This window comes from Sphaeramia orbicularis, chromosome 19, assembly GCF_902148855.1.
Source record: "Sphaeramia orbicularis chromosome 19, fSphaOr1.1, whole genome shotgun sequence".
In the NCBI taxonomy this organism is placed as follows: Eukaryota; Metazoa; Chordata; class Actinopteri; order Kurtiformes; family Apogonidae; genus Sphaeramia; species Sphaeramia orbicularis.
In genome coordinates this window covers 26,699,211-26,721,324 of record NC_043975.1, presented here as the reverse complement: position 1 = coordinate 26,721,324, position 22,114 = coordinate 26,699,211, and the positions used below count along the sequence as shown (strand labels likewise).

The 22,114-nt window shown below is 39.9% G+C and overlaps 1 protein-coding gene across 1 annotated transcript in view; it reads left to right on the top strand.

Annotated features, from left to right (window-relative positions):
- The window catches only part of LOC115439399 (uncharacterized), a 62,621-nt gene that overhangs the window by 20,785 nt on the left and 19,722 nt on the right, over positions 1 to 22,114 (top strand). The window contains 9 exon segments of the mRNA XM_030163242.1: positions 4,278 to 6,842; positions 6,967 to 7,084; positions 8,358 to 8,913; positions 10,182 to 10,649; positions 16,216 to 16,410; positions 17,140 to 17,220; positions 17,713 to 17,825; positions 18,167 to 18,225; positions 19,116 to 19,205. Of these exon segments, the coding sequence (XP_030019102.1) occupies positions 4,629 to 6,842; positions 6,967 to 7,084; positions 8,358 to 8,913; positions 10,182 to 10,649; positions 16,216 to 16,410; positions 17,140 to 17,220; positions 17,713 to 17,825; positions 18,167 to 18,225; positions 19,116 to 19,205 (3,894 nt within the window). The 5' untranslated portion in view covers positions 4,278 to 4,628.

Here is a 22,114-nt window from a genome sequence, read left to right as displayed (position 1 = left end):
ATATGTTATTAAGATAGTATTTTACTGGTCTGACCCACTTGAGATTGAATTAGTCTGAATGTGGAGCCTGAACTAAAAGTCATGTTAATATCTTCAGTGTAATTTTTGCATTTCACAAATTCATCCCAAGGGCCGGACTGGACCCTTAGGCGGGCCGGATTTGGCCCCCGGGCTGCATGTTTGACACCTGTGGTCTGGAGGATTTATGTGACCACTAGAGGGAGTAGTGAGTCACTCTGCTGGTCTCCCATGGCGAGGAAAACTGACGCAACAAACATTGACCAAAGCATCAAAAAGTGATGAGATAGGATGTGAACCACTAGGACACAACTTTTAGGAAAGAAGAAAGTGATAAAGTGATAAAATCTCAAAGTACTGTTGTTGTTTTCACCACTGGACACAGCTCTACATGAAAAGAATGGTGTTTGATACTGAAATTGCAGCATTTCCTCTACACAAGGGAGTTTGATTCTGAGGCTTATGAAGGTATGAAGTTACGTGATGTTATTATCATTGCCAAGTTCACCGTTTGTTGACCCACAGTTTGCTCTAAACTGTGAAAATTCGGACTTTGTGTGGGCGATTCCAAATAGATTTTTAGTGCAGCTATTGACAACATAAACTCTACAGAAAATGGAGTTGAAATTATGGTTTTACTGTGGCTGTTTTCTGTCTACAAACAGAACTAAGCTAACAGAGCTATAATGTAAACTATTAGTTGATGCAACACGCGAAGAAGTTTTTTTTCTATTTCTATTTTCTATTATCTAGTGTTATTTTTGCTGACTGTTAAAATAACTGGCTATATGTTTTTGTTTGAAGAAGAAAACTTGATGATACCATAATACAGACATATGTAAACAATGAGCTTTAGTCTTTATTCAGTGAGTGACACAGTCTGTGGATACATAGGGTGGATTTGTAGGTGGTTGGAGTAGTTTCTCCTTGCTTTTGAGAGTTCGGAATATCAATGCTGCATATAATCCTTTTCACCCATAAAGGCCCAAACAGCCACTGGTGACCAAAACAATCTGCTGATCTAAGATGTTTAATAACTTCTGATCCACTAATCCTATCAATAGATGGAAATAATTGTAAAATGCAGTTTGTCGTCTTTTCATGGTCATCAAATATGACCCATTTGGATGTTCAGAGGCTCTGTAGTTACTGTGGAAACACCATCATCTTCTACAACTTTGATTCACCAGTAAAACCCATGGAGTTTGATCAGTGACAGTGGATGGACACACTGGGTTTATGTTCAGTTAATGATAGATTTTACTGCAAAAGTCATTTTTTCTTGAGTTTTCTCTGTTTCTGATATAACTTTAATATGAGCTTTAATGAACATCTGCATGATTAGTAACTTAAATATAGGAAAAACGCAAAATGCAGAGGATAATACTATAATAAATGGCAATTAATCATCTAAGAAAGGTTAAATTGAGAGAAAAAATAATTTTTGTAACTGCCACAAAAGTAGTACTGGGTCATTATGGGTTAAATCATATCTTAAACTATAGGATCTTTGCTACTATCCACAATGACCAATAGAAGCGAGGTTTGTGATACAGTCAAATCAAAACTGCCGCAAACAACTTGATAAATACTGCTGTGACTCAATTAGAAGCCAAGCGGAAAATTTGTCCAACTAAAAAGGGATTGAGTTTGACTTTAATCTCTTTGAAGTGAGGACAGAAACATCAGTCGGGGTCAAGGAGGGAAAGTTGCTCACAGTGTGGGCCAAGTCTCTCTCAAGTTCTCTTTGTTCTGTCAATTTCAATTTTCAACACACACGTTCACTCCTACTGTTACCATAAGGCTACTCCAATCTGTTGCTGCTGGCAACAGTCAGGAGTTCATCGCCTATGTTTGACTGATTTTTTTTTTATACAAGAGATCTGTTGTCTGTGGTATTATTGGCATGGAAAGTCATTCTGCATGAAAGATAAACAGAATGGTGACAACTAGGCAGCATTTAGCTTGGTTTAGCTAAGCAACCGCCAAGGGCTTTACTCAACAAAAAGTAAAAGAAGCTCAGGCCAGGCTGTAAAAACCAAATAACAAAGACATTTCTGTAATCAGATTTTTTTTCTATTTCCTTCGGCGCCTGCAGTGGTAGAGCATTTTGGGTGTTCTGCATACACTAAGTCACTTCATGGAGGCTGATGCTTTCAACTTGACTGTGAAGTGTTGCAGTTTGACAGATATGGGTTGAGAGAGGCAGAAGAAACAGACAGTGAGTGCTCATTTGAATAGAGATACACATCTTTTTAAGGCTGCTCATGATGTCCTTGGTATCTTTGCTCCCAGCTGCATCAGTGTCACAGCCACTACTAAAATGAAATCTGTTCTTACCTTGCTAATCTGATTTCTCCAACTCCTTTTTGCCTCATCATTCTCTCATAACCAGACTTCTATTACTTTAATAGATCAATTTCAAGCTGAGTAATGAGCTTCAAAATTGTTGTCATTCCAGTTCTGAATTAAGCTCTGTCATGGAGTCTTACAGTGAGTCAGAGAGCAACGGAGAAAGTGAGAGATCATTTCCTGCCTGTAAGACCAGGATGAACTACACACCTGACAAATGTGTGATGTATCCTGACAGGTGTGACACATGGAATATGGTGATAGGTTTTAACAGTGTACTGATGTGTAATCAAAATGTTTTGCAGGACATTATGTCACAGAATGTCAGAAGAATCAATAAGGAACCAATTCTCAAGTGCATAAAAGTACAAAATTAACCCCAGATTTGATTATTAATGGATCATATTGTTCTCCATCTGTTGTTGTTGTTGAATGTGGAGGTTAAACATTCCTTAAACAGGAGAAAGAAAGAAAGAAAGAAAGAAAGAAAGAAAGAAAGAAAGAAAGAAAGAAAGAAAGAAAGAAAGAAAGAAAGAAAGAAAGAAAGAAAGAAAGAAAGAAAGGTTTGATTTGATTTACCTTAAAATTTGGACATCAGTAAGCATCATACCAGAGACCAGACCTATAGTGCATAATGCAACAACCTCAAAACTAGGGATGTGGTATTGGCAAGAATCTGGTGATACGACACAAATGACAATACTATGATCACAGTACAATGTATCGTATATATCATGATACTTTTAAAAAGGCTTTTTTTTTTTTTAAGATTTTTTCCTGGAAGAATTGAATTACACCAGAAATATGCACAAATACTAAACACATTTTTATTTGCTCAGAACAGGATTTAATGCTATATCACAAAATTTTCCTGTTTTAAAACTTCAATTATGTTTTACAGACATTATAGATTAAGATCCTGTTCGAATGTCCATATTCTATTAGTTCATAACTAACATCATAACATTTTTGTGCAATCCCAACAAAGGAACTAGCATTATTTAATAAAAAAGTGTGAAATAATAATAAATAAAATATAAACAAAAATAAAAAACAAAAAATTAACCTCCACAACATCTGCATTTGAATAAATACCTTAAAATATCCATACAGTATTTTTTAATATTGATACAGTATTGTGAAATTAAATATCGCGATATATTGCAGAACTGATATTTTCTTACACCCCTACTCAAAACCTATAATCCAATGACATTTCCATGAATGAGAGTGGAAAATGGCTAACTATTCAAAATGACTTTCATAATCTCATTCTGAAATCATTGCTGATGGACCTCCTTAATTTGATCACAATTTCCATGTCAAGTAATAAGAATAATATGGTAAAATGAAGACTGAATGAATCTCCGGTCAAATGTAGCCTACTTCAGTGCTGTTATAACCATGATGTGGGTTGCTACCACATACAGCGAGTTTCCCTGGTCCTTTGTCGTACAATCTTGTCTCCAAGGATACCCACATAGATCATCAATGACTCAAGATACACACCCTGACTTGCTTGCATTCTTGACATAAACCCTCTCTGATTGGTCTCGCCTCTATTCTCTGAGGTTTAAATTATGTAGTGACTAATCGCTTAAATTGAAGAATTATTCAGGGGTACAGCTACAGGGGCTATACATATATATATATATATATATATATATATATATATATATATATATATATATATATATATATATATATATATATATATATACATACATATATATATATATATATATATATATATATATATATATATACATATATATATATATATATATATATATATATATATATGTATATGTATAAATGCAGTCCTTTTGTAAACCTCAGGGATGTCTGTGTGTGCTAAGACTCATAGGAGAATACAAAAGATAACAACTTTTCTCTCTCATTCACAGGTATGAAGAGTAGTGAGCTGCTGCAGGTGTCCCATGGGCCAGTTTGTCCTCTGGCCATTCAGCCTGGGTGTCTCTGCTCTGCACACAGACGCTCTGGGAGGGAGTCGAAAGATGGTCTTAAAATAAACTGACACACACCACCAGCAGAACAAAGAACAAAAAACAAACCATCACATAAAAGAAAAAAAAGGACATCGAAGATCTCTTTTTGTTTTCGGTCACTGCTGCCTACTCTAAATCTCTCTGCTCTATTTCTGTGTGTGTGTGTGTGTGTGTGTGTGTGTGCGTGTACGTGTGTGTGTGTGTTGCTCTTTCATCTTCTCTGTCCTCATTTTGTGCTAAGAGGAGGTCATGTCCCAGTCTGGAAAAGTCCTTCATCTGTATGTGGAAGTGAGGTCTGCCCCAGATCAGAATGGAGGGAAAGGAGAGAGTGAGGATTTGATTGCTCAGGGGCATTCAGTTCAGGACAGTCCTGCAAAGCTCCTTTCTCATATAGCAAGCCAGACAACCTGCCAGACCACCACCAAGGCTTCCACAGCTCACCGTCTGGTTCAGGACTGCACACATAGCCAGTCTCCCTCTAGGCACTCTGTGAGTTTTCAGCTCCAACAAGCCAGCAGCTCCCAGTCACCTAAAGTTGCCAAGCGCTGGAGTTCACCCTGTGATGCCATCCACTCTCCACCAACAACACCTTCTTCTGGCAGAGTCACCGCCCCTCACACACCTCCCAACTGTTTTAATAAGGAGGAGGTCACTGATGGGAAGCGATCAGTGGTTACCTTCAGTTACATTGAGAAATCCAATGTGAAAACACTGGACAGTCCTCGTAACTCTGTGTGTGAGAGGGGGTCCAAAGAAGAAAGATCCACTCCATCTCACTTTCGCAAAAGACTCAGTGACCCTGTTTGGTTTGGGAGTCCAGACTCTTCTTGCAGCTCCAGTCCAAAGCTGAGTTTCCGGTCTCCAGGAAGTCACCAGCAGACCTTTTCTCCCGGTCTCCGCCAACCACCCCTCGACCCCATAGGCAGGGCAGCTACACAGAGGGCTGTGGAAGAGTTTGGCTCCCCGTTACTGAGGATAAAACTAGCCCATGCACTTGAGAACACCCAGTCCTTACGCTACAGCCAACAACCACGCTGTCAGTCCTGGGCCGGGTCCCCTGTTCAGCGCCAGAGCATCTGTATAAATCCCAAAGACCAAGTCGCAGATAGAACCCAGGCTATTTGTGGCCTGCCTCGGAGCCCAGCTTCTGATCACCTCTCCTCCCAATCCAGACAGTCTTCTCAGTCAAAGTCTGGATCATGTATTGAATCTCAGAGCCCTCGACACAATTCAGGAGAGGACAGAGCTGTAGCAGGCAGTCCAGCTAATAAAAGACATGTTCACAGAGCCGGTAGCAGAGGCTCTTCACCGCAGGGAGCAATCCTTCAGCTTTGCAATAATGTAGTTGAGGGCATGAACCAGTTAAGTGACAGTAAATCTTCTTCTCCAGCTCAAAGCCCTGAAGTTGCCCGCAGGCTAGCAGAGGAGGCCACCAAAGTATCCTCTATTTTCACAGAGACAAGGAGGTCCTCATTGCACAATGCTTTAGGTGAACTCAACAGCAGCGCAGATTGTCACAGTCCAGCTTCAAATGCACAACAGTTTAAGCAAACACTCAAAATGAACATCCCTTTAAATGACCAAAACATGCCAGCAAGTGACAATACAGACTCACACCAGCCTGATAATTCTCATTCACATGAAACAAACTCCCATACCAGTTGTGATACACACCAGGAGGACTGCCTTCAGAAATGCCAGCATCAGAGCTCAGTTGTATCCAATGCGAGTACTCCGTGTTCCCCTGCCCTGCCCTCACGCCTCCTTCGCCCCGCTCATCCTCCTACAGAGGTCAGCTCTCCTGTGAAGGACCCGAGGCTGTTCCAAGCCGACCTCCGAGCGCCGGATACCCCTACCCTGCATCGCCGTCAACCCCCGCAATACACAGGAGACTCCTGGTCCCCCAGCCTGGACCTGAGAGGAGATCTGAGCTGCTTTGAGAGAGGCGACTGCACAGAGCTCGCCCGTAGGCTGTTTATTAATCAGAGCGTTGAAGAGACACCAGTCAGTTGGACGTCCAGACAACAGTGGGGAAATCACAGTATGAGCAGCCCGAGGCCAAACCCTGAACCCACAGTTGTGTCAAATGGTGACCCCACGCCTGCTCATCCTCGCCAGCGGAGGCCACTCAGCCCAACAGCTCGGCAGAAACGAGCTGAGCAGAGGAGAAGAGAAATCCTTCTCTTGGGACCAGTGGCCCTGGACTCCCCAGAGGAGGATGAAGGCTGTGATGATGAGGGAGAAGGGAATGAGATGGATGGATACAGCGCAGGCCAGCAGCCACGTCAGCAGAGAGTAGAAGAGCCTCCAGGGTTGGAGCAAAATGGAGCAATGGGGGGTTCATCCTCACGGAGCTCTAGTGGGGTAACAGGCAGTTTGGGTGATAGGGACTGTGTGTCCCCAGAGTCCAGTCAGTCCAGTCACCAGAGTAATGAGACCGGGGCCGCAACCTCAGGAATACAGGTGAGCACTGGGTAAAATGTTACGACATTATCAAACAAACCATGACATTTGTTCTTCGTAAATAAATGGGCTCATACTGCAATGCAAATCTTGATTTACATTTGTTTCTGTGTATGTCTTTCAGACGGACAGTGGCTGTACAGCCCCCGTACCCTCACTCCACTGTCAGAGGATCGCTCGTGCAAAATGGGAGTTTTTATTTGGCACCCCTGCTGAGGAATCTGCTAGCCGGGGGGAGAAAAGTGAGAGCATGTTCAACGCAATTTCATCTAGTTACTGGAGAACAGCTTTCATGTTATTTGAGAGTTATTTTTCTTCTTATTTATCGCTAGAAAACATTTCACTGGGATTTAATTGAGTGTTTTCATCAGTGTCACTGGTAAAGCATCCATCTATTGCATAAATTATGACTCAAACTAAATAAGAATATTTTTTATGTTTTGTTTTGTTTTTTTTTTTATTAAAATTGTTTAAAAATCAAAATACTTGAAATATGATGAAAAAATGAATAGTTAGTTGGTCTTTTCTTTCTGCCGCATGATAACATCACCCAATTTTGGACAGTATCATAAAATGTATTTGCTGTTTTTTTCTTTTAAAACATTGTTTTATGGTAAACAAGAAAACCCAAGTCATACCTGGTGAAATACATACCCAGTGGTCACACAGTTAGATGAATAGAATTGTATTGCTAATGCTAATAATAATATTGTAAGGCTATTGATACATACATGTTTAAATCAACATTGTTCTTCTCACTGTTTATTAGCTCATCCTCAGCCTCTGACTCTGATGTGTGCTTCTAAGCATCATATGCAGCGTGTGCAAAAATAGCACAAATTCTGCCTACACTTCCAATTATTTTACTATTTTGAATCTGGGCTATTTATCATCAGAGTGCATTTGCCACATGAAAGCATCTGCAATTATCTTGTAGGAAGAAAATATTGTTCTCAAAGCTCTATAGGCTTTTTCGCTAAAAATGTAAGCTATAATTTGGGTGGGATATCACAGTTCCTGTTGTTAAATCTCTAATATCTATTGGTGTAATGTATAATCCAGATTATATGGTACAGTTACAAAATGTATAACCATACAAAATCCTTTTTTTTAAGAAGTATTGATCAACTAGTGAACATTTGGAGGCCTCAGATCATAACCTTCTCAGTTTTCAATGGAAAGTGCAGTCAGCATTATCTCATCATGTGTTGTGTTTTCATTCTATCAGACCTCCTTTTCACAAATAAATGGGAGACCATAGATTCTACAATACTGACTATTAGTATTTTTTGGATAAAATAATTGCTGCCATATGGTAACACTATGTAATAGAAGGAAATATAGATATAACAAAATCTTCTTTGCTTTTACATGAATACTAAACGATTAAAGACAGTAAATATGTGTGTCTTTTGTGTAGTTACAACAGGTTGTATAACCTTTTATAACCTTTGGTATAAGTTGTCACATTTATTCAAAACATGGAGGCTGATGTTTTATGCTGTCCATTTGCAGATTCTCTGGAAACCTCCACAGCTCCTCCCAGTGGTAACTCCAGTGAGTCTCCCACCCCGACCCCCCCTTCCTCCCTACCTCTGCTCTCTGCCAACCATGAGGTGCAGCATGTGGAGGTGGAGCTGGTGACTCCTCCCCCAGCCATTATTGGGACATCACCCAAAACCGGTATTATTCGCCGGACACTGAAGTATTCTGAGACTGACCTGGACGCTGTCCCTCTGCGCTGCTACCGAGAGACGGACATAGACGAGGTGCTGCTGGCCGAGCAGGACGATGCTGACTCTGCGTTTGGGAGTAACCGTAGTGTGCAGGGCACCTCAGGTACAGGTAGCAGCCCATTGGGAGGTTTGGCTTATGCGAGAACAGATGGGGAAGATGAGAGAGCAGGCACAAGACAAGATGACGAAGAGGAAGAGGAAGATGATGATGACGATGATGAGGAAGAGGAAGAAGAAATGGTGAGTTGGGCCAGTGTGAGGATGCAAGGAGACAACAGGAAGAGGGAGTACGCAGCCCAGGAGGAGCCGGAGGTGTTTGGACATCTTCTAAAGAGGTGATCATAACAGAATCACATTTAATCACACAAACTCCACTCAAATACACAAACAGAAACATCGTAGCAAGGCCGGATTTCCCTCTGACCCAAATTTAATTTGGAACCTGGAGTCACTCATGGCCTATTTTAAGCAGGAGATGAAACAGGTTTGTACATTAGTGTGATACTGCTCTCCAACTTAAGAAACAGTCTGGTATACACAGTCTCAATATAACATGATGAGAGTACTTTATTATTATTTACTCAAGTGAAAGTACTGTGGTGAAACTTTACTTATGAACAAGTCTACTGACTACAGTAAAACTAAAAAGTACCTCACTTAAACTTTACTTTGAGCAGAAGTTGCTTTTTGTAATTACAGCTTGTATTGGAATGTTAAGTGCCATCATTTGTGATAGCATGAATTATATACAGCATTTCTGCATTAAAACATTAAAACCACTTGGTCTTCGCAATATGTTTTGTTAACCTTTGTATAATTATATCACATGTTTCCAACAATGTTCACATTCAGAGCAATATGTCCTTTTATTTAACGTAACAGTTCATCATGTCGTCTGTTATGACATATGTTCATTACTAAAGTTGTAACGTTGTAATATGATTAAAACTTTAATACCTTATCTTACCTTTCTGCCTGAGTCATATCAGGTGAAAACAACTAACATTCACAATTCACATTATCAGCTGTTACTACATTTCATTGCTGTTGTGTTTCAGAGACCTGCAGATCCTGTGTGCTTAACTGATCCATATCTTTGTATTTTTGGGCAATGTTTACACTGCTTAATGAACAGTTGAACTGGTCCCTTCAATGTGGCCAAAGTTGTTGTTGTTGTTGTTGTTTTGTCTCTATCAACTTTAGGCTTGTCTTACTGGGATTTAGATTCAGATTCATTAAGGTCTTGGGTTTCTGTTTTTTATTACTCCAGTTGACTTTAATGGTAGTTCATCTTAAGTGTTTTAGTCAGTTGGAGCATGTGATTTGTTGTAGGATATCACATCATGTCCTGTCATGTATTTCAGAGATGAGAACTTAAACACCATTCTAACATTCATTGAAACTTACTGATAAAAAACATACTTAAGTAGAAGTAAATAATAAATACATCTGGTACTTGATCACTGTGACAAGGATAATTGTAGTTTTTCCCTGAATAAAATTAACCTGGAGCTCCTTTTTCAAGATTTTCTCAGCAGTCATGTTTTTCTTACCATACCAATGTAGTTGTGATGTTACTAAAATCTCCTTCTCTGTCTCTCAGGCCAATGGAAACATTTTTTGACAACCACCACCCGGCCCTGAAGTCCCCCATCTTGGTGTCTGGTCCACGCTTTGCTGCTGAGGACACCTTCAGCCGTCACTTTGAAAGCATCATGGAGTCTCACAGAGCCAAAGGGACATCATACAATAGCCTGGACAGTGAGGAGCTGCTGACCTCAACCACTCAGACTGTCTTGACCTTTGACCTCCCTACACTAACCCCCGCCATCCATGGCCCCGTCTGCCAGAGTGCCAGGCAGATCGTCCAGCTCAGCTTCGCCCCATTGGCACACGATGAGAGGCCCAGTCTCTCTGATTCCATCTTCACTGTAACTGGAGACTCGGACGCCACTCGAGCCCCGTCCAGCGAGAGGTTGAGCAGCGGTTCAGACGACACGCCACCCAGAGGACGGGACACAGTGCAGCTCGGGAGCGGCTGGTACAGCAACCCCTCTTTCTCTTTACCAACGTGAGTTTTCATGCATATTGAAAGATGCTACACCTAACTAGTCAGCAACAAAAGACCAGAAACCAAAAAAACACAACCTTACCACCACTAATTTTCACCTCCATTGGGTTTGAATGATCAGAATGGTCATCACTGTCACTATCAGTATGTAGTATCTCTGATGTAAAACTAATATGAAGCTTCAATTATTCAGTCATTTTTATCGTACTTTTTACATCGTCTTAAAAAGTCACATCAGAAGAAGCTCAAGTTTAAAAGCACCAGATTGCTGATGTTGGTGAAGTTTTAATATGAGTTTGATTGTCTTTTTCTGAGGTCAGTACCTCGCTAATGGACTGTTGTCAGTCTCCAGAGAAATGGGTGTCTCTGTCTGTGTCATTCTCCTTGTACAGAGAACTGCTGCAGTGCTATTCTGGAGCAAAGTAGCTTACAGTGAAGGTCGGCTACAAGGCTGCCTGTGGCCCCTCTGCTGTTTGCCAGGCAGGACGGAGATGTGTGTCTGTGTTGTGGGTGTGTGTGTGAGTGTGTATGCATCTGTAGTGTATGGGTCCATCTGTGCAGATTTCCATGTCTGTATGTGTGTGAGTGTGTGCGCCCACATGGATTTGTTGGAGTTTCTTAAATGGCTGTGTATGTGACTTGCATACATTATGGCGTGTGTGTGTGTGTGTGTGTGTGTGTGTGTATGTGTGTGCATGCATGCGTGCGTGTGTGTGCGTTCGTGTGTGTGTGAGGGTGTGTGTGTGTGTGTGTGAGACAGAGGCAGATGGATGCTGCAGCCGAGTGGGATTCACCTTGACTGTCAGAATCCCAAAGACTCCCCTCTAAGTCTCTACAGATTTCCACCTGCAGTTGAACAGACTTTGTTTCATATTAAGAATGATTTTTCTCATATGGTGGAATCACATTGTGTAACGCAATAACAAACCTTAACATCTTTCCTTTCTAATATGTTTTAATATATACCCTATGGTGTGTGTGATAGAACCTATGTATGGTGGAATACATGTGTTTCTCAATATTTCTTAGTGAAAGTAGCAGCTATGGTGCTTACATGTGTCGCTGAGGTACCCTGGCTCTGTGAATGTCACCCTAACTTAGTGTGACAGCACTGCAGAGGTAGCAACTGCACTGGGTCACCTTGTTACTTTGACCACTAGGTGGCAGGAAAAGACAAGCACACAGGTTGTGTGTCGATAAAGAATAAGAGGTTGGTAACCCTTTATGTGTTGGTGGAGGAAAGGAAGTTATAACTAGGCCATTTTAGTATAATATTAGGTGATTGTACATGGATGTTACCATTTTTATGCTACTTTTGAGCTCTTCTCCTTTAACCTTGCTTTTATGATGAAGATTTTACACAAATCATAGAATTAGGCTTTAAAACAGTGTGTGTGTGTGTGTGTGTGTGTGTGTGTGGGGGGGGGGGGGGGGGGGGGTTGGTCTGTCACATCTTACAAAGAATGGTGTGCACATATTGCAGGTGTAGTTAACAGCTCCTCAGAGCAGTGTTTACCTCTAGACCTCTGATTTCATTTTGAATTACCTTTGATCTCACTTCAGTAAATGTTCACATCATCCAGTATGTCAACAGATTTCAAAGCAAAGAAAAAAAAGCCCAAAACTGAAAACAGATTCTGTATCAGAATTTGTTTTTTTCTCTCTCCTCTATTAAACTGGATAAAATATTTGATATAAAATAGATCAAACTAGCTCCATTTCTATCAGAATCAACAGTAACATAACACACCACTGCTAATACAAATGTAGTTTAACTTGAGTAAGATTTTTTTATGCAGGACTTTTACCTGTAATTGAGTATTTTTACGCCACTTTGTCAATGCTTTTACTTAAGTAAAAGGTCCAAATACTTCTTCCAGCTCTGGTGTGAGTATGTAACTGATTATTACATAACACATGAGGCCATAAATCTGTTTGCAAAGGTTAGAGTAACTCTTCAGGAAATGAATGTAAGTCGGTGTAATTTCCCTCTAAAGTGTACCTAATGTACTTAATGCCCCTGAAAGTTAAAAAGAGCGCTTTCATTTTGCCCTATTTTTATATTGAAGTATACACATTATATTCTGTGCAGCCTGATAAATCTCTCTATATGAGAAACTAATGGCTGGGGACTGAACTAATAAAGTTAAATGTTTGCATAGCACTGGTCTTATCTCACCTTTATGACCTGCCCAGCTCTGGCAGGCCTGGGGCAAAGGAATCCAGAAGCGAGTATGAGACAAATATTTCTGAAGACTTGTCCATACTTTGATAAAAGTTGGAATTTCACTCCCCTACCCCTCCTCATTCCCTCCCATCTCCCTTTTCAGATAGTCTGTACCATTAGACAGTGGCTCATTGTGCAGAGCCGCCCAGTGGACTGAGAGGGGGTTCAGTTATGTAGGGATACCATTTAAGCAGAGGCTGACACTAGGAATTCTCTCAGGACCCTTCAGCATTGTGCTAGCTCTTGATGACACAATGCTAACAGGTGGCGGAGTCTAAACTGCACTCTCGGCCTAATCTTATGATTATGACACAAAGCTGCAGGCCCTGATGAAGCGTATGCTGTAAACAGATGTAACAATGGCTTCAGCGTTTACAAAAGGCCACCTATTCATTCCCAGAAGCAGCTCTGGTAATGATAGAAACAGTTTAAATGCACACACCCAGTGGATTTTGCCGTGAGTATAAACCTGACACCTTGAGTCTTTGTTTTGTCTGTGAGCAATAAGCTCATACCAAAAACAAGGTAGGCCAGAATGTATACAACACCCAAAAGGATGGAGTGTGTGTAATTGGAGATGCATGGAAAGAGGAATGAATGGAGGAAAAGGAAGGGAGAAGTGGGGGGGGGGTTAGCCAGACAAGCCAAGTTTCATGCCATGCTTTGGATCCAAGGTCAGTAGAGGACAGTGAGAGTTTGCACAGTGGAATAGAAAGGGAAAAAGAGGGAGAGAGTGAGAGGGACAGAGAGGGAGGAGTAAAATGAGGAAAAGAAACAACAGCAAACAGACTCAGAGGGAAAAAGGATAGAGAACGAGCTGCATTCTAGGACAAACTGCTCCTTTACTTTGGGGGAAGGAGACTTGCTGTGAAGATCAAATGACAGCAAACACTGAGGGAGAGTGAGAAAGTGAAGAAAAAAAGGGGACCCATGAAGCTTCAGACGGACCCAAAACCACACGGAGGAACGCTGTAGCCTGTGGGCCTCAGTAAGGGAGACTTCAGGAAAGTGGAAAGTGGAAACTGGCGGACGGTGATGCGGTCAGGGTACAGGTCCAGGAGGAGAGGAGGGGTCAGCAGGGTCGGCGGTTTGAGGCACGGCGGCAGCGGTGGCGGTGGGCAGGGGACAGTCACAAGGACAACCTCTGTCTTCTGCTGTCACAGTTCTGCTGTTGTCGGGGAGGAACGGTATCTGTCGATGAGACGGTCGTGTCACAGGTACGTCACTGCCCAGGAACCGGTTTCCTGCCCGTCATGTGTCTCAGAACATTTGAATAGTAAATGTGGTGAGGCAGAAAATTCAAAACGTCTTTTTAGGTGTGACTCATTTGCAAAATGTGCAAATTTCCCATTATTTTGAATGAATGGGCTGGTGTTTTTTTCATATAAATGCAGAGACCAGGAAAAACTCTGATTGCCATAGTAACACTGCTGACCTAGAGGACTATGATTGTGTTTGCACTCATCTCAAACTTTCACATGAACACTCGGAGTTAACCATTGAACCATTAATACTTCTGTTTGACAGCTTTTGTTATTAATCACTGTGTTAGCTTTGGTGTCAATTTCCTGACTGATATATAAGGATGTGTGAGCGTGTGAATACCGGCCTTTGGACTGTGGGTTTTCTCGGCTTGTTCCTCATGCTGTGAAATCCAAATGTGAGCTCCACTTGTTCAGGAAGTGACACCATTTCTCGCTTTTTTTGAATGCAAGTCTCATCTGTCGGACTGTCATTGTTGTTCTTTGGCCTTCTCGCTAGAATGGTCACACAGCTCTGAACAAACAGCAGCAGCTTTCAGACAGCTTTCAGCATTTACTTACAAAACATGTGTACTTTCAGAGGTGGGGGGGCTGAGGGGGGGCAAACTAGACACATTCTTTACTCCAGTTTAAGTATAGACACGTTGGGCTTTGGTAAAAGTAGAAGTACTAATTCAACTTTTTTACTCAAATAGCAAAAGATCAGGCACTCTAATTTACTGATTTAGTATGAAAATAAAAAGTAGCAGTTTGATGGACAGAAGTTAAAATATTATGACACCAGTCTTTTGCATGTTGGTTTCTCTTTTTTTCTACTTTTACGTCATTTCTATCTTGTTTCCTATTGTTTAGTGTTTTCTGTCTTATTGTCCTTTACATTATGTTCATCCTGTTGCATCTTATATGTTGTTCATTATCTCTTTTACATTGTTTTTTTTTTGTTTAACAAGAACTCAGATTGCACCCATTTCTATTATTTTCGCATTACAAAATGTGTACTAATTCACAAAATCAGAAATTTCAGATTTACTTTCATTTTTGTCTCATTACATGCTTTATGTCTTTTTTCATCTTTGACTCTGTGTCTTTTATGTTGTTTTTGTCTCATTTCTGTTTTGAAATGTGAGGATTAGTATAGTAGTGTAGTAGTACATGTGAATTAAAATGAAACATAAATCAAAAGTAAAATACAGATAGATACCTGAAAGGTCTACTTTGGTAGAGTGATTAAATATTTGTGCTTTGAAACTTCCCATCTCTGTCTATTTCTAAGTGAATGAACTCAAGAGACCTTGTTGCTTTTATCTGTATTCCAGCAGAAGCCAGAAAAGTAGTTCTTCAGCTCAGTGTGACATAACATGCTTCAATTATTATCACAGAATAATTCAGATGTAATAAGTTTTTGCACTTCTGGACTTCCTAATGCTTTGAAGGAGCTTAATTAGAAAGGGATAACAAGGACAAAGCAGCCAAAAAGGAAGACTTTTAATGTGTGTGATGTGTATATTCATACCATATATTGTGCTGAAATATACTGTATTAATGATTATGTAAGTTCTGAAACAAATATTAATGTAAATAACACCTTTGGGCTTTGTTTACTATGACACTCTTTCATTAAATGTGTATATGCGGTTATCTTAATCTCTCACTACATGATAAGTCTCCATCCATATGTCTATTTTTACCCTCTGTTAATATTATGATCTCTTCCTCTTTTGTCCTCATCTTCTCTCTACTTACCATTCATAATGTAGACTGTTTTTTCCTAAATTTAATTCACTACTAATCCCTCTGTCTTTAAAGATATTTTTCTGTATTGAACTTGCTTTACTTTTTCTACCTATATATTTTAGTATTCACATAACATCATGCACTGCAGAAAATGCTCTCCAAGATAAGTGCTGCATAAATAGTCTTATTAAATTATTAATGTAGTGAAGTTATTCATTTTATTATTATGTCATCCTTCTTTGCTCCCCTTTTAACATTTTCTGCTCAATTATTTAGCAAACTCCAATTTTAATCCCTCACTCTTTCTTTTCTGCCCTCTCTTCAACCTCTGACCCACTCAAAGCAGGGAGAAGGCCCGTCTGGCGACAGATTCGGAGCTGGACCAGGACCTCAGTGACAGGCTCGGTCTGGGCAGCAGTGACACCCTCACCAATGGCAGCCACCGTGCAGACATGGCAGCTGCTAAACGCCTGGCTAAACGTCTGTATAACTTGGATGGATTCAGGAAGTCCGACGTGGCACGCCACCTCAGCAAGAAGTGAGTTAATCGAAGCTTTCTCAAATCTTTTTTTAACACCTCAAAAGGAGGCATATAATCCATAACTACTGGGTGCTGATGATAATTCGACAGGAATAGTTACTGCTTAAACAACAATGTTTCTGCTTCATGCAGTCATCAGGGTTGCCAGTATTAATTGGGAAATTATTAGCACTGCTGCTTTTCTTAGTAGCAATACTACTAATATTTTACATATAGTCAAACTACAGTCTATTTTTACATGTTAATGCAAAAAAAAAAAAAACAACTCACACTGACTACCTAATTTCTTTTCTGCTGCAACATATGTATATTTAATGAATGTTAGCCTAGTATTAGCAGGACCAGTGCGCACACAGTTTCATGTATGCTTCCAGCATTTCTCTTTACATTCTGCCTACATAGTGTTTAGTGTATCTGCATTCTTCGACTGTGTTGCTGCTTGATCAGCCCATCAGTCTGTCAGCTGCTAGCTCGTGCTGATGAGAAAGAATTTGGGATTAAAGGGTTTCCTCACTAACTGACAGATGCACCCTGGGAATCTTCATTTTGGGCTCAGATCTGCATCTCATGCTGACTGTACTAGTGCGCACTGAATGACAGTCAAAACTGAAGCTATTCACTCAACTGAATCTATCTATCTATCTGTCTGTCTGTCTGTCTGTCTGTCTGTCTATCTATCTATCTATCTATCTATCTATCTATCTATCTATCTATCTATCTTCACAGTAATGACTTCAGCCGTATGGTAGCAGAGGAGTATCTTAGTTTCTTCAGCTTCACAGGGCTCGGTCTAGACCAGGCATTACGGTGAGTAAGCGCAAATGTCAGCCTATCACAATAAAAATGTTAATTACATATATTTAGAATCCACATAAAAGCCTTTTTCAGTACATAACCAGTGTGTTATTGTGAGATGTTTGGTGTTTACTCCCTTTTATGAGTGCATTAGGATGAGTCCTTCCTCCTTATGTGTGGTGGTGTTTTTCCTTTTATTTTAATTTTTTTAATTTTTTTTTTTTTACATTTGTTTATTTCTGACACTTCAGTGAAATCTGTACTCTTGATATCTGTAGCATGTAGCAGATGCTAACACTGCCCTCTAGTAGGCCATGTTGGAGTTGCATCTATGGTTAAATGACAGTTAATTATTTACAAGAACAAGATGCATGCAGGTCCACTGTCTATTTTTTCCTTGCATTACATGCTCATATTGTTTATCTAAATGTGTAAAATGTATGTGAACGTCAAGTGAAAATGACTTGTTCATTTTTTTTATAATGTGTGTGCTTGTGGCTGCAGGACTTTCCTCAGGCAGTTTGCCCTGATGGGAGAGACTCAGGAGAGGGAGAGGGTGCTGTCACACTTTTCTAGGCGTTATTTTGACTGCAACCCAAAAGTCATACCATCAGAGGGTGAGTGCTGTCGAAAAGAATTCTCACCACAGAAAACAGACAAAAACTGACATCAATCTGTTTTGTTCTGCATGTCTTTGAACACACCAAAGCAGCAAAAATGAATATCATTGTGGAGCAATTGCTGATAAAATAGTGAAAATTAAATATTACTCTGATGTGTCAAATCCCATCAATACTGAATCAGAGAATCAGATATTTAAAACACTATGATTACTGCTATTGTTAGGTTTTTTTTAGTGGCTGAACTTTCTGGTATTGCTCATGAAGTCACACTTAATTTAACCTTGGTTTTAGACTTTTATTGGGTAATCTAATGATGAGTTTTTATTGTCCATCAGATGCAGTTCACACGCTCACCTGTGCCCTAATGCTGCTGAACACTGATCTGCATGGTCAGGTGAGTAGCCACTAGGCTTTTGATTTATCTGACTATATGTGCAATTGTTATAAGAAGCAAATCAAATGTTGGAAGCCGGTTACTTCATGTGTTTCAGACAGTTTTCTCAGTTTGGTAAAGGATAAACAGAAGTAAAGTTTTAAGAGGTGCATTAACCTTTTGATTAACCCAGGAGTTCTGCGAATATAAGACTAAGCCTGATCACAGCTGATCTGGGTCTACAGGTCTGTCTTTTGAGCCTCTTTCACTATCATTAATCTGTTAGTTCTATAGTCTGAGCCCTTCTTTGAAAATCTGGGCCATTGGCACTGTTCTCACTGATAGTAGAGCTCTGTGGATGAATGATTTATTAAGGTGGCTTCAGAGGGTGACAAGATATGGGTTCTGTGCTTTAAAGAAGTAATAAATCAAAAGATTTGGACAAGTGTAACAGTTACAAGTTGGATCTTTGTTATGACTCATCATCCTTTATGCCGTGGTCATAATCAAAGAAAAGATCGACTGATACTGCTACCTCAAAAACACAAGTTAAGGCCGAAAAGTAGAACTTTCAAATAGTTTACAAATTTGTTGGGTAAATTATTAATATTAATCGATGGTCAGTGGTCATGTGTTATCAGCATTTCACAGAAGTGAACATTATCCTTAGTCTTTTTGTGAAGTGAATATTAAATGTTTTATCTGCACCCTTCTGAAAATACAACTATGAATTAGAACCCTTGCATTTACTTAATAACAGAGTGCTAGGGTATTATAAATATTAAGAGGACATTATTGAGCTTAACGGCACTGTAGTTCATGCATTTCTTGTAGTTCTTCATAGACAGGACACTGATTTTGAGGCAGTTTATAGTCAGATAAAGAATATGAGTCTCTCTTTGTTTTTATAGAACATCGGTAAGAGGATGTCCTGCCCTCAGTTCATTGGTAACCTGGAAGGACTGAATGACAGCCAAGATTTTCCAAAGGATCTGCTTAAAGTAAGCTACTATCAAGTCAAAAATAGCATGTACCCACACATACACAGATACACATCCCAATGAGAGAGCAGACTGTATGTGCCAGAGCTGTATTGTCCCTCAGATCTGTGCGACTAAGCCTGGCTGTCTGGCCTGCGTTCGCTGCCAGCTGGCATTCGTCTCATCTCCAGAGGCCTCCAATCAACGGCCTGCTTGGCCCCACCACTTCCTGGTACACTCTAGCTGCAGCTCGGGCTGGAAGACTAATTGTTATGTGATCTGGAGACAACGGGAATGAGACATAGCCACCCCTAGGGTATCTGTGTGCGACTTCAACACCATTAGATTAGCTATTAGCCTAACCCAGTTGAGTTTAGTTTACGATAGGTCCTGAACCACCAGACAGGGTTCAGACGGAGGCCTGGGGCCACATGATGTGGTGAAATAACCCAATCAGTGCGGGCTGACTTTCCATTGGTACGCCTAATGATGATGCTGTTGATTAGTTTTGTCGACAGAGTGGTCCGTCAACGTGCTACTGGGAACCAGAGTGCAAGTCAACAAGTTGTAATGGAGTATTTATAATGCATGAGGGACAGAGACAGGCCACCTCCCTCTGCAGAAATTATGGGAGTGATTTCTGAAATGAAAAGCTGTGTCTGTACTAAGGGCAGATAGTATCCATGTCACTGGTATATCTGCTGTGTGACTACAAGGAGAGCAAGACAGAAGGGAGAAGCAGAGTCTCTAAGAGATGCATTAGCTGTTTTATTAATGCTTGTATAGATCCAGGAACAGTCTTTTTAATCATGCTTTCCACTCTGCATGAGCTCTTTTATCCTCTTTCTCTCTCAATGAGATTCTTTTTTTTCTTACCCTGCAGCCACACTCTCTTTTCTGTGTTTCTCTCGTTCTCTGATTCTCTAACTCCCCAAATGTTCTGTTGGCCCAGTCTCACTTTCTACTTATCTTGACTCTGTTCAGCTCCTGTGCAGATTAGTATCTATCTAAATACTGTCTTACTGTGCCCTTTCTTTGACACTTTTATCTTTGTTGTACTAACACTTTCACCTCCAACCAATCCTCACTTTTTTGACACCTCTTTTTTCTCCTAAAGCTTATTTTCCCTTCCTCTCTCATCTTTCCTATATCCTCTGTTTTATTGCAGCATAATTTCCTGCTTCCAAATAACAGTCAATCCTCCTGCCATTCTTTTATCCCTCATTTCCTCTGCTCATTTTCACATTCTCCCATTTCCCCCTTTCAGGTCTGGTATCTGTGTTTGTATGTGGTGTAAGTACATTAGGAAGTAGCCAGAAAAATCCTTCCTTCACAACAAACATGCTTATCATGTGCTGTTGTCCCAGATTCAGAACCATTATGCCACCCCATCTTTGCAGCATTGTGCATTCATCACTTTTTACCCACATTGCTCTGCCATCATTGTCTCTTTAATTCTGTATCTTGAGGTTCAAATAGTTTTGTTTTATCAGTAAGGGGGTACATTAAAGTCTTGGCGCTCAATTCATCTTCTTCCGCTCTCCCTAAGGATGGCAAATCCTCAAAAGAAAGTTGGGTTTTTTCCAGTAGAACACCATGTATATTATAATTTTGCTGACTTCACTTCACAGTAATCGAAGCAGTTTTCAGTGAATGTCCTGCAACATGTAATCTATTAAAAAAAAAAAGTATGGCCATTACATGAAATTTATTATGGACAGTTTATTTGCTGTGATTCAACATAATCTAACACAGCATTTGTTGTGCCGGATTTTTCCTTCTTAATTTTAAGTTTACTTAGCCTTAAAGTAACTTACAATGAATTTTTAATTTCTAATGTTTAATTCAAAAAAGTATTTTCCCCTTTGCAAGTATTTGCTCCACCAAAATGATTTATTCATGTTTTGTGTTTTTCAAGTCAATACTAGTCATAAACTAACTATGGTGCGTTGGTTTAAACTCATTTAAGCTACATCCATCATGAAAGAGTGTACAGTGATGAGTGGTTATTTACACATAAGATGATGCAAGTTGTTGAATCATTAATTTGAATATGAATAGTGCTGAACTGAACCCTGTAGCTAAAACAGAAAACAGCTGCCTGGTGGACTGGAAAATAATGAGAGGGCCTTTGCATCCCCATGACACTCTTTATACCTCTTCATGAGGCTAACTCTACCCTCCCTCCCTTATTGGCAATTAGCTTCTTTCTTTAGTTCTTTCCCTTATCCTCTCTTCCTTTCTTATTTTCAGGTTTTTTTCCTCTTTAAATCTCAGTAACTCCCCTCATTGTCACTCTTCCTCACAAATTCTCTCTCAATTATTTCATCTTGACTCTCTCTGTCTTTGTCTCTCTCTCTCTCTCTCTTCACCAGTTCAGCCTCTTTTGATTAAACCCTGTGATATGTTTTCCATTACCACCACAATAGGGAAGCAGAATGGAGCAATCTACTGAACTGAGTGAGTGATTGAAGCTCTACAGAAGTGTCTCTCACACTTCCACATACCAGAGTAATACCTGAAAACTCTTTTTACTTAAGGCTGTTTTTTAGCATTTTTTTTCCCCCACATTCATATTGAAAATCAAATAGAAATATGAGAATTAATTTTCTTCAATTAAAAATTGTAGACTTGATTAAAATGAAAATTACAATAGAATTATTAAAAAAGTGTATCTGAGAGGGGTTGCAGGCCTATGTCTTATAGGTGAAACCACTTTAAGTACTGATTTCACTGGAAAAAATCCAAATCTTATCAAGTGTATTTTTCTCATTTCTAGTCAAAATATCTCATCACACTTAAATAAGACATAATCACCTAAAGAGTAACTTTTCAGTGAGGTATAAGAACTTATTTTTAGACAATAGATCTTGAAAATCTTATTTCAAGAAATCTTACCAAAATAATTTTCACTTGTTCCATTGGCATTT